This window comes from Mauremys reevesii, linkage group 1 (assembly GCF_016161935.1).
Source record: "Mauremys reevesii isolate NIE-2019 linkage group 1, ASM1616193v1, whole genome shotgun sequence".
Lineage (NCBI taxonomy): Eukaryota > Metazoa > Chordata > Testudines > Geoemydidae > Mauremys > Mauremys reevesii.
Genome location: NC_052623.1, coordinates 248,933,531 through 248,945,773, shown reverse-complemented (window position 1 = coordinate 248,945,773; position 12,243 = coordinate 248,933,531). Strand labels below are relative to the sequence as shown.

Here is a 12,243-nt window from a genome sequence, read left to right as displayed (position 1 = left end):
GAACTGACCTGCAGTTAATGAAGCTGCAGCAAGCTTCTCATGCACACTGCTTTTGAGCCAATATCTCCCCCGTTCTATCCCACTTCTCATTATTGCCATACAAAGAGGCTGGGGAGAGATGTGAAATCTCAGCTAAAAAGGGAGATTCCAGCATAGGAGGTAAAGCACTGCCCGCCTCCTTACCGTTAAACTTATCTCAGCCATGCACACAGCTGAGTATGCAATGCACTATACTACCCTGTGGGCGATTCCAGTGGGTATTTTAATAATATAAGAAGCAGCTCTACTATACTTGGTGCTGTGTATGAGTGCATACTGCCTCATGTAACATCCCTTTCAAGGGCCAGTGTTCCAAAAAACGTTATGGAATTCCCCTTCTGCTGAGGCAAACAGAAGCAGGCTGTTAAAGAAAATAATGTCTGCTCTATTCTATTCCTCTCCCATGTAGATGGATCACAGATCTATCCACAGGGTCACATACAGTCACATAACAATAGCAGCAGATATTTATTTATTTGGCCATACCTGTTTAGCAAACCATGGCCTATCATCTACCCTCATCACTTATCTCTCCACCAGCATTTGTTGAACAGTAAAGATCTGAGAAATAGCCAGTGTTTTCCTTTCATCTTAAAAGTTAAGTCTCTTTTAACAATTCTCCCTGTTTTTAAAGAAAGATCTGATTCTTAAAGGGAAGGCAACTTCAAATCACTCAATAAAAGCAGTTAAAAACAGGTTAAGGTACTACAGCTGCCAAAGACACGAGGCCAACTTTTCCGATTTTACAATGACATTCTCCTTAAAATTTCTCTCCCCACCATTTTGCTGTGCAGAAAACCCATACAAATGGAGGAGGAAACTGTGAAACTAACTACATACAAAGCACTGCCAAATGCACAAAGCAAAACTGAAAAAACAATTCTCTAATCACTTACAATTATAATCTTACATTGTAATAAATAATAAATAATATGAATAATTTAAAAAATTCAGACAAAAGCATGATTTAAGCTGACTATATCCCTTAAGATCTTTTAAAGCTAGTAATGTAATCTGGGGACATTTTGCTACATAAAATGTGGCTATTTAATATTTTCGCTCTCCTAAAAGCAACTGTTTTAGTTTATCCACAGTATTCAGGGCCCATACACTAGAAATGAACTCTCTCTTCCCTCTTGCCCCCCATCTCACTTTTTCCTATTGCAGTTTTCAATAAAGACAATTGAGGAGCTGGGCCAGATGAGAGTCTGTGGCACAAACAGAACATTTCTCCCAAGTTAGAAGGAATCAGAGCTTTCAGATAGAGCAGACTATCCCTAGCAATACGACACATGCTGTAATAACCCAATTCCCAAAACAACTTGCCAAGAACAGCACATGTTCTGACAATGAGGGGAGAGCCCCACGATCTGCCAGCACCAAGGAGTTCAAGAGTTTAAGGAACTGGTTTTCTTTAGCTGCAGAAGACACCAAGAATTCTTAAGTAGCCACAGTCCAAAGACAGCAACAGGGATTTTTTTTTTAATTCCGATACCAGGTTAATGAGAAGCTTGGGAGGATGGGCACTAAATCCAGAATTCAGGTGAACACAGAAATCCAGTCTATGAGTTATTGTAGTCCAGAGAGACCTTCAGTTCTATTAACACTACAGTGCAGACTTCACAGATCAAGCCTTTTTATTTGGGCTCATTCCAAGGAAATCCTGAACTGAGTATCTGTGTTCACATAGAATGATTTTAGACAAATGCCCTTGAAAGACAGAGAGTCCAGGCCCCAAAGCCACCACACAAAAGAATTCCCAAAATTCACACAAATTATACAGCTTACAAAGTCGGGTCATGTTAAAATCTTACTGGTCAGCAGTCTGCCGATAAAACTCCCCCAGGATTTGCACAAGAACCTCTGACTGGACATAGAGAAAGGGGACCCCAAAAGCCATCAGCTGACACATGAAAAACGAGTCCAAAGGATTTTGGGCTACCTGGCGCCCGAACGAAGAAACTGTGCTTTGCAGGCGCTGGCTTGCCACCCTAACTTTGTCAAAGAGGCTGAGAGAGTACTTCACCACCCTGCCAAAGAATGAAGCGGAGCTACCTGGAGTCCTCTCTGTCGAAATGGCTATGGAATTTGCCCGTCCACTTGCTTCAGCTGCCATGGCTTCCTGCAAGGATCCTTTGTTGTCCTGTGAAATGAGGGAAAGAAAGAAAAAAAAAACAATCAAAGAAGAAATTGGAAACCCCTTGGAAGCAATTACTTTTAATTTGGAGCAGTGTGTTTTAACACTGAACACGCCCAGCCACCTCTTGAACAGCAGCATTTGATTATTTATGGGTTAGGCAGTGTCTGGACATGATACTCAGGAGTCGGGCCCAACTAGTGCATCGTCATCTGATTATTTATGTTCTGAAGATCAGTTTATACATCTGAGAAAGGCAAAGAGGTGACATTTCTACACCTTGCTCATTGGAGTTACAACCCAGTTTTGCCCTTCAACTTCAGAAGGAAGCAGAGCAGCAATGGGCCTCGATCCTTCCCCTGAACGGCCGAAGGAAGCACAGCATTAACTTGCTATGGTAATGGTAGGGCCTGGGGGAGGGGAGATAACACTTACTATAGAAAACAAAAGCTCCACATAGAAGAGGGTCCAGCTTTGAGCAAGTAGGAGAGAGCTGAAAGCAAACTTAATAGGATTTGAGAAGGTAACGCTGCTCAGGACTATAATGTAACTTCCCAAAGCGAGTGTAGGAAGAGAGACTCAAAGTGAAACAGGGACAGAAAATAAGCCCAACTGATGCTTTATGGGGTGCAGGGAGTAAAGCGGGAGCCCTTTCTGAACTACACTGTATGACCTGACCCTCTTTTCCAAGCATGATTCTGCCTGTTAGTATTAAGTGAGGAAGAACAGTTCCTTTCTAGCAATAGGTTCCTATTAATGCAAGACAAATCTTCCTAAGGAAGAGCTCAATTATGGCCTATGCGAGTAGGTTTGGTTCAGAACCCAAATCCTAGCCCATAGAGATGGGACTGAATTTCCTGAAGAGAAACGAAAAGCATTGGCTTAATGTTAACGAAGCCTTTCCAATAAACAGAAAGGCCGTCAGCTTTGTCATTCTAGTTCTTCTCGTGTTTGCAGGCTTCAGTAATTATTTTAGTTAAAAAAGAAACTAATATCAAAATCCTAGACTGTGTGGGGTGGGGTTTTCTTTCTTAATGAGACCCACAAAAACATAAGAGATTGATAATTACAACACAGATTGCTCTTGAATTTACCACTTTACAAAGAGGCAAGACCTCATGACATTTAAACATAATGTGATTCATTACAATCTTCTACCCTCTGCAAAAACACGCATTTTTCCAATAGCAGGGATCAAAACCCATTACACCCAACATGTCAGATTAGAATAAAAAGTTACCTTTCCTGACAGAGGACCCACTGCTGGTCTCTTCCTTTGAGCATAACCAGAGAGTCGGTAACAGTAGTGAGGTTTACAGTAGAATTTACCTGCAGTCAGAACAAAAGGGGAAGAGAGAAGTAACAGTGAGAACACAGCAGCTCAGTCAACACAATATAACACTACCTTAGTGAGATTTACTTTGCTATCTCCACTTCCTGTGCCTAGCACTGCCCCCTCACTATGCTTGGAGACAAACACTCTGAAGTTTTAACTCAAGTCCTCCTCTCCCCCTCCCTAAACAGTGCCTATTCCATTGGGTGCCTGACAACCATTTAACTGAGATCCAATCAGCCACCAAAGCAGAGCTGAGGCCTCCGTGGTATCACACACTAACAATGCGGCAGTGTGTGAAGAACAAAGACATCATTACATGAAAAGCTGGCAGCCGCACTTTTGGGAAAATCAAGAATGAATACAACTATCAGAGGAATGAGGGAGGGAATGGGTGTTAACTCTGAAGGGTCTATGTATCATAATATACCGAAACATCTCCCAAAAAAAGATATTCTACTTAAATCTCATTTCCCCAATCAACAGGCTTCATAGGAGCCAGTCGAGTGCCACAACTAGAAGCCCAGCTGAGAACAGACCTAGTTACCTTTTACTCTTATTGGGACAGTGCTGGGGAAATGGTGCCCTGGCCTGGAGGTGCTACTCCAATACAAACACTAGTATCAGGTCAGAGTGGTGGTGCTGCGTGAGTTTTCCATGCAGCTCTGTCACTGCACAGCTGCCCTGAAATGCACTGCAGATTCCTCTGCTATTCCAACATAACTCTGCTAATGAACCTCAACCCTGCAGTGCGACTTCGACTGTTTTACTAGTTCGGCGGCTCCTCAGTAAGAGCACCTCCTTCCAAACGTGCAGCCCCTGCTACTAACCCAGTCCTGCCCTCTCCGCTGTCAAGTCTTCTCTGCTTGAGTTCTGGCCAGGTTGCTCTCTGGGATTCAGGAGGTGCTTGGAGGACTTATGGCTGCAACCTACAATCTGGACTCATGGTCTTCTTGGCTGGTAAAATCTACCAGGACGACACTGGACCCATTATTTGAGAACACTGTCTCCTTTTGGGAAGACAAGGTGACTACATCTCACATTTCAGAGGTCCGGGCTCAAGAAACCAGCTCTTTATGCTGCTAATCTCTCCAACTATTGCCCTACGTCTAACTGTCCATTTCTGGGAACATTTCTGAGAAGGGTATGGGGAAGGCATCACTGACAATATCGCGAGTCCGCAGACTTTCTTAACTCCTTGTAATTTGGTTTTAGGCCTTAGTCTAGGTATAGTACTCCAGTATTCTTATTGGTCTCCTTTTGACAACATATTCAGATGATGTGGTATACAGGGATTCTTTTAGATCTCATAGCTGCCTTTAACACTGCTGACTACAGAACGTGGATTCGTTTGTTAACCCAGATAGATGAATAATATTAAGACATGAATGGCTCTAGTCTTCTCTCAGAAAAAATCCAGAGTGAAATATTGGATAATTTCTCATCTGCCCCAGGGACTCTTTTACAATGTGATGCTGTTGTGAAAAAGGCTAATATTCTGGGAGGTACTGACAGGAGTGTCAGATGAAAGACACCAGAGGTAACTGTTCTGCTCTGCTTGGCACTGATGAGGCTTCAGCTGGGATATTGTGTAAAGTTTTGGGCACCACACTTTAGGAAAGATGTAGACAAGCTGGAAAGTGTCCAGATGACAGCAACAAAAATGGTAAGAGGTTTAGAAAGCCTGAAGTGCACTGCAGAATCCTCTGCTATTCCAACACAACTCTGCTAACGGCCCTCAACCCTGCATTGTGATTTCGACTGTTTTACTAGTTCAGTAAGAGCACCTCCATCCAAACGTGTAGCCCCCGCTACTAACCCAGTCCTGCCCTCTCCACTGTCAAGTCTTCTCTGCTTGAGTTCTGGCCAGGTTGCTCTCTGGGATTCAGAAAGGAAAGGTCAGATGAACTGGGCATGTTTAGTCTAGACAAGAGAAGGCTGGGAGATGGGAAGGGAGGGAACCTGATAACAGTCTTCAAATATGTCATGGGCTTTTATACGGAGGACAGTGGTCTTTAGTTGTGCACCAAGGGTAGGACAAGACAAATCAGCTTAGTTTGCAGCAAGGAAGATTTAGGTTAGATATTAGGAAAAACTTTCTAACTATTAGGCTAGTTAAGTACTGGAACAGGTTACCTAGGGAAGTTACGGAACCCTATCGTTGGAGGTTTTCAAGAACAGGGTAGACAAACACCTGACCAGGATGGTCTAGGTATACTTAATCCTGCCTCAATGCTGGGGCAGAGAGTGGACTAGATAATCTTTTGAGCTCCCCTCCTGCCCTACATTTCTAAGATTCTGTGGAGTACCACAGAGTTCTATTTGGACACTACTGCTCAATATACATGAAAAGCTGTTAGGGAAGCAATGTAGTTTGGGTTTCAGTGCTATCAGTATGGTAAAGCCTCAGCCATCAGACCAGGATGGAGTGATCATTTGGCACAGACTGGTGCTTGGATGATTGCTGGCAGAAGACTGAGTAAATGCTTGCTGGCAGGGGGAACAACTCAAGCAGAGGGTAGAAACTATTTCTGCCCTTGCAACTGAGGAAGGATCCTAGTTTATTGTTACTCAGACTTACAAGCAGAGGATTCTATTGGATAATCAGCTGCTTCTGAATGTCCAGGCTACCAGCAGTGACCAAGAATGGTCCCCCGCCATCCCCCTCTGCCCCCCGCCCTCAATCTTTGAGTACTAAAAAGGCTGCTGCTATTTCTTTTATATGTGGCCTTCAAAGCTACCACTGGTCCCTTGGGTCTGACAGCCCAAGTTTGTTGTCCTTGACAGCACATTGTAAAGGCCCATCTATGTCTTACTGGGAGGCTGGTTTGGTGATGGTTCTGAGATTTCCCCTTCCTCTTCACCCCCTAGTGGTTGAGAGAGTTTGTTATTGTTGGTTGCTATAGGATCTAACAACAACATATTTGTGATTTCAATTATATATTGCCTGTGAAACTTGAGTTTGATACCCTTGTGGTGTTTATCCTAGCCAGTGAATTTATGGATACTATTCTCGGTCAGCCACATTGTGTGTCTAATCAGTTTCTGAAATTTGCTATGATATTTATCTCCTAACATGCTGCAGCAGTGTATTCCAGAGCTTCATTATATGTTGTCTCAGTTCACCATTTTTGTTTTGCTCTTGTATGAAAGGGACTGACTGAGTGCCTGACTGGTCTTCTATAAACCATTCACTGCTGTTATTTTGTCTTCTTAAACAAGCCTAATGTGCCATCACACTTTGCATAGAATCCTATACTGCACTCCCCCCCCCCCACCTCTAATTTTTTGTATGCCTTTTCTCCCCTTATAGATTCATAGACTCTAGGGCTGGAAGGGACCTCGAGAGGTCATCGAGTCCAGTCCCCTGCCCTCATGGCAGGACCAAATACTGTCTAGACCATCCCTGATAGACATTTATCTAACCTACTCTTAAATATCTCCAGAGATGGAGATTCCACAACCTCCCTAGGCAATTTATTCCAGAGTTTAACCACCCTGACAGTTAGGAACTTTTTCCTAATGTCCAACCTAAACCTCCCTTGCTGCAGTTTAAGCCCATTGCTTCTTGTTCTATCCTTAGAGGCTACGGTGAACAAGTTTTCTCCCTCCTCCTGATGACACCCTTTTAGATACCTGAAAACTGCTATCGTGTCCCCTCTCAGTCTTCTCTTTTCCAAACTAAACAAACCCAATTCTTTCAGCCTTCCTTCATAGGTCTTGTTCTCAAGACCTTTAATCATTCTTGCTGCTCTTCTCTGCACCCTCTCCAATTTCTCCACATCTTTCTTGAAATGCGGTGCCCAGAACTGGACATAATACTCCAGTTGAGGCCTAACCAGCGCAGAGTAGAGCGGAAGAATGACTTCTCGTGTCTTGCTCACAACACACCTGGAGCTCCTCACTACTGTGACTCACCTAAACTAACTCATCAGTAAGTTTTGCCACCTCTCTTACAGGTCCATCACATACAGAACACCAGACCCAGTACTGTTCCCTCGGTCACCACTTTTAACAAATCTCGCTCTATACAGAGAATTGGTCATTTATTCCAACTCTTTGTTTCCCAATTCAGCTAGTTTCATCTATAAATAGGACCTCCTCAGCCAGCCTATGAAAAGCTAGTATTATATCCATTGGTTATAAATCTCCTATTTTATTAACTCTGGAAGAATTTTTACTAGTTGAGTTCTGATTCCCCTGGCAGAAAGTGATTTGCGTTTGTCCCTATCATGTTTTACTCACCAAAGTGTTTTAAAGCTCTGGCTTAAGAAGACTCCTCCTTTCCTGGAACTGAAGTAAGGCTCAAGGATCTATACTATTCAGGATCATCCTTACACACCTTTTTAAAAGGGAAAATGCATCACTCGGGCCCCTCTCCATTTCAGGATCTATTTTTTAAATGATAAATTACATATTTTGCCAATAGTTCAGCTCTTTTGCTTTTTTTCAAGAGCTGGCCATAAGGATACAGTCCCATATAGTCTTACCAGTTTAAATGAGAGGTGGTATTTTTGGAAGATATACTATTACTGCTCCTCACCCACCAATATTTGTAAAGTGAAGCCAGGACTGAGATCTTGAGGCCCCAGGTACAGTGAGAGTGTGTTTTTGGTATATGAGGAAGACAACAGGTAATTTCTCTTACCATCTTCAGTGTCGTAGGCGTAACACGATAAGCGCAGGGTGGTGGCGCAGTATTCGCACTTGAAGCAGCTGCGGTGGAAGAACTTGCCTTCAGCACTCAGCCTTTCCATCACGTAGACCCGCTTGCGGCAGAAGTAACAGACATCACTGCCTCCCAAATTCTGGGGGAACTCCTTTTTGAGTGAGCCCTGGGCAGAAATAAGGCAGGACCAGTGTTATCTGTGTGCAATCTCACCTCCCTAGCAGGGTCACCTTTTCTATTTGTGAATACTGCGCATCTGGAAGGGACCATTCTGTGACTCCACTCAGCCCTACCCAGGGCACCAAGCAGACAACTGCCACCTACAGACAATAACTAACCTTCAAGTTCAGGGAGAAAGGCCTGGGTTTCAGTCCCTACACCTATATAAATCAGGAGTAAATTACAGCTTCCAGCTCCTTGGATATGAGAGCTAACGGTCTCACGAGAGGCTATTAATGCTGCCCTGGAGACCGTTGACTGAAGGAGGTGTAAGATGGACATCCTCCCTAAGTCAGCTGGGAGGGTTACTTCTGGAATGCTCCTAATCCTGCCTGTATTCACTTGAAAGAGACTGAGGCTAGTCTTGAAACCAAGATTTTCAAACTGCAGCTCACCACACTAACTGCCAGAAACATCAGTAATCCCTTGAGCAACATCTTAGCCCTACATTTCAGTCTCCCTGAGACTTGTGAAGAAAGAAGTTTTCTCCAGGGACCCCGCAATCCAGAAGTAGCCTGATTGGATCAAACACAGCTCTATGCATTTGAGAGTCAGGACTTCTCACTCTCTCAACTTGATATCCCCGGTCCAAGAACGTTGGCAGTAGATTAAGACAGACTTTGCAAGGAAAACAGAGTGAGGGCTGGGGAAGAAAATGAAGTCCAACTATAAAAAGTTATTACAAAGTATTACCAGCTCCTTTCAAGACAACTAAAGATTCAAATCACTACAGATCTACAGAACTTCTAATCACAAACACGTATCATCTTCTGTACATCATTCTCTTACCAGTTCCTTCTTGTCTAGAAGGGTTTTGGGCTGTTCTTTCCTTTGAAGCTGATTGGCTATCTGCTCAGCCAATGAGCTCACTCCGCCTGTGTACATCTTTATATACTTCTACCAGATGCAGGGGAGGGGGGACAAAACAGCAGGGAAGCGAGGAAAGAAAAACTCAAATTAAAAAGATGACAAAAATGGTAAAAGAGTAAGTGATGAAAAGGTGCAGAGCGGTCAAACCATGCCAAGACAGTGGAGAACACAGAGTGATTGTGTAGTAACAGCAGAATCAGTATCATCAGTGATCACCAGCACAGCCCGGCACTAACTGTAACAGTAACTAAAAAAAGGAGGGAAGTTTGAAATTGGTAACGCTACGAGATTAGAAATATATGTTCTTTCTTCTTTGCTCTGAGGATATTTTGCATATGAAAGACCTGAACATTTGCTTTCCTCTGAGAGGAAACAGAGTTAGGACAAATTTTAGCTTCCAGGTGAGAGGGACAATGGGAAAAGGGTAGAGAAAAGGCATTTCATAAAGTTTAAATTCAAAGAACTGTTCACAAAAGTGCTTAGCAAAAGGGAGCAAGTTGTTTCCAGGGAGAAGAATCCCTCAAGCTCAAACTGAATCACAGCGATTCCTAAAAATCTGTAATTCCTCCACTGCTGCCAGAGTGCCTGTTCACAGTACACGAAGGGGTTCTGGAGTTTATCTGGAAGATGTGAGAGGGACTCTGATCCAACACATTAGATTTGTATCTGTGTATACCTGGCACAAAATGTGCTCAGCTGTGCACACCAGCTTTGCCCATAGGCTGTTCTGTCAAGGGTATTTTGCCTGGCTCTGTAACTCTGAGCATCTGGATCAAACTAAGTTGCAACAAACCTTTTAATTTGGGTAGTTAGGAATCCAGGCAGTTTGGTTCTTGACTCAGGGAGTGAGGCCCCAAAGGAGTTTTTTACAGTTTGTTTTCTAGCTGAGCTTGGACAGTGCAGGAAGGCCAGTAGTTATACAAGAAACATCCAGGACATTTGGCAGTAATTAAGTGGTTAAGGAAATAAAAACTTTTATGGAAAGGCAATCCTATCACAAGCACCACATGTGTCTCAATACAGCAGCAGGCCAGGCAGTGTCACTTATTCAGATCAGGGAGTGGGTTTTTTTTTTTTTTAAATGTTTCTCTGACTTGCAAACAGAGGGCATTGCTGGAGTCTCATCAGTAAACGTAGAACTGATTCAGCCTTCCATACAGGGCCGGCTTTAGGACAATTCCACCAATTCCCCCGAATTGGGCCCCACGCCTAAGAGGGCCCTGCACCCAGTGGCAGGGCCTCCGGGGGAGCAAGTGGCCGAGAATCCCTTCCCTGGCTAGAGGCTCCTTTTTAATTTTTACTCACCCAGCGGCGCTCCGGGTCTTGGGCAGCACTTTGGCGGCGGGTCCTTCACTCGCTTCAGGTCTTCGACGGCACTGAAGGACCCGCCTCCAAAGACTAGGAGCGCCGCCCGGTGAGTACAAGCCCCACGTGTTTTTTTTTATGTGTGGTTTTTTTTGTTTGTTTGTTTTGTTTTTCATTCAGTCATCCCAGCTGGGACTCCGTTGAAACTGTTCGAATCGGGCCCCGCACTTGCTAAAGCCGGCCCTGTTTTCATATTCAGCCCTCTGGCTTCTTACAAGCGCAACATTCTTGGGATACAGTACTCTGAAGCAATTAACTTTTTACAACCCAGAAATTCCTTTACTTATTCTGCAGGGTTCCTATACTACATGCTCAGAAGTATCCCTGTGTAAACACATGGCTAAAAAATTCACAGTACAAGAGGATTCTGGTTGTCCCCATGGAACGCAGAGCTTTATGACCCTCATCTCTTGTCATGGAAACCAAGTGATTCCCTTCCCTTCTACATTTTTGTGCAAAGTTTAGTGCTCACAAAATTAGAGAAGAGAGAGATTTTACAGAATCATGACACAGATTATTGCTATGATCTGTAAAATAGTATTTTACAAAAAGTTATGAACTCTCACAGTCTGTTCTTGGATTTCATGGCTGTGATTATCAGCCATTTACTGATGTTTGTATCTTCACATGTTTGCGAGCATGGTAGCATCAGAAAACACTAAAGAGTTTGAAACCCGACATTTTAGGAGGGTTTCCTAAAGAACGAGCCTGGAAAAGCCAGGGCCAGGATCAGACAATTTATCGAGTAATAACTCTATAACCTATAGGTCACTGCAGTGTACGAGTGTTCATTACTGCCCTGTAGCACTGCCTGCTATTTCACTCTTTCCTCGACTCTGCCCAATATACACAGAGCTCAGCTAATGCACATGCCAAAACTGTGTGTGTGATCTGAACATTGTTACTCATGTCCTTCCTCTTCCCTCCCCCTCCTACTGTTTGTTACCGTCATGCATCACAAGTTGTCTAATATTGGACTGTCAGTGGAGCTGGCTGGAAGACGTCCCTCCCTCTCCCCCCGCAACAAATGGAAAATTGACTTTTTGTCAAAATCCAGTAACTGAAAATTGTTGGTAGACAGGTTTCTCTGTCAAAATCCCATCAACATGTCGCAGGCTGTAATTTTTGAGCCATGGAAAGGAGGCCTTTTTTGTGAAAAACTCCATTGAGTTTAAGCCCCAAAAAGTTTTAATGGAAAATTTTCAACCAGTCCTAATTGTAAACCATTTGGGAGTGAAGTTTTCTTTCTATTTGTACTGTGAGTTGTTTAGCACCCACGGCGTGCTGTCAACCAACATAAGTACAATGACAATCTTGCCCTGCAACACCTATGCTATTTCACTTACCGGCTTCTCTTGGGCAGTGACTTTCAAACCATATGGCATTTTGTGACGCGGACATATATGTCCTCTATACACTAAGAGACCAACCGAATTCCTCTTGCTTGTACTACGAATGCCAGCCATTTTAAATTTCCACTAGCTTTTTCAGCAAGCCAGAAGTGATTTTCCTCCAGTCTTCCTGCTTTCTCCCCATAAATATATACACACAAAACCATGCTGTAGTTTGGCTCAAGCCCTCAAAGGGAAGCAACAAACATGAAAAAAGCTT

The 12,243-nt window shown here is 43.5% G+C and overlaps 1 protein-coding gene across 8 annotated transcripts in view; it reads right to left on the bottom strand.

The window, feature by feature from the left end:
* The window catches only part of MICAL3 (microtubule associated monooxygenase, calponin and LIM domain containing 3), a 261,040-nt gene that overhangs the window by 99,953 nt on the left and 148,844 nt on the right, over window positions 1–12,243 (bottom strand). For 7 of the 8 annotated variants that reach the window (XM_039545905.1, XM_039545912.1, XM_039545923.1 and 4 more), the window contains 3 exons: window positions 8,158–8,344; window positions 3,417–3,505; window positions 2,095–2,182 (listed from right to left, as the gene is read on the bottom strand). In XM_039545905.1, coding sequence (XP_039401839.1) covers window positions 2,095–2,182; window positions 3,417–3,505; window positions 8,158–8,344 — 364 coding nt within the window. Of the gene's footprint in view, window positions 1–2,094; window positions 2,183–3,416; window positions 3,506–8,157; window positions 8,345–9,186; window positions 9,295–12,243 lie in introns of all 8 variants that reach the window. The other variant, XM_039545944.1, reaches the window with a different exon arrangement.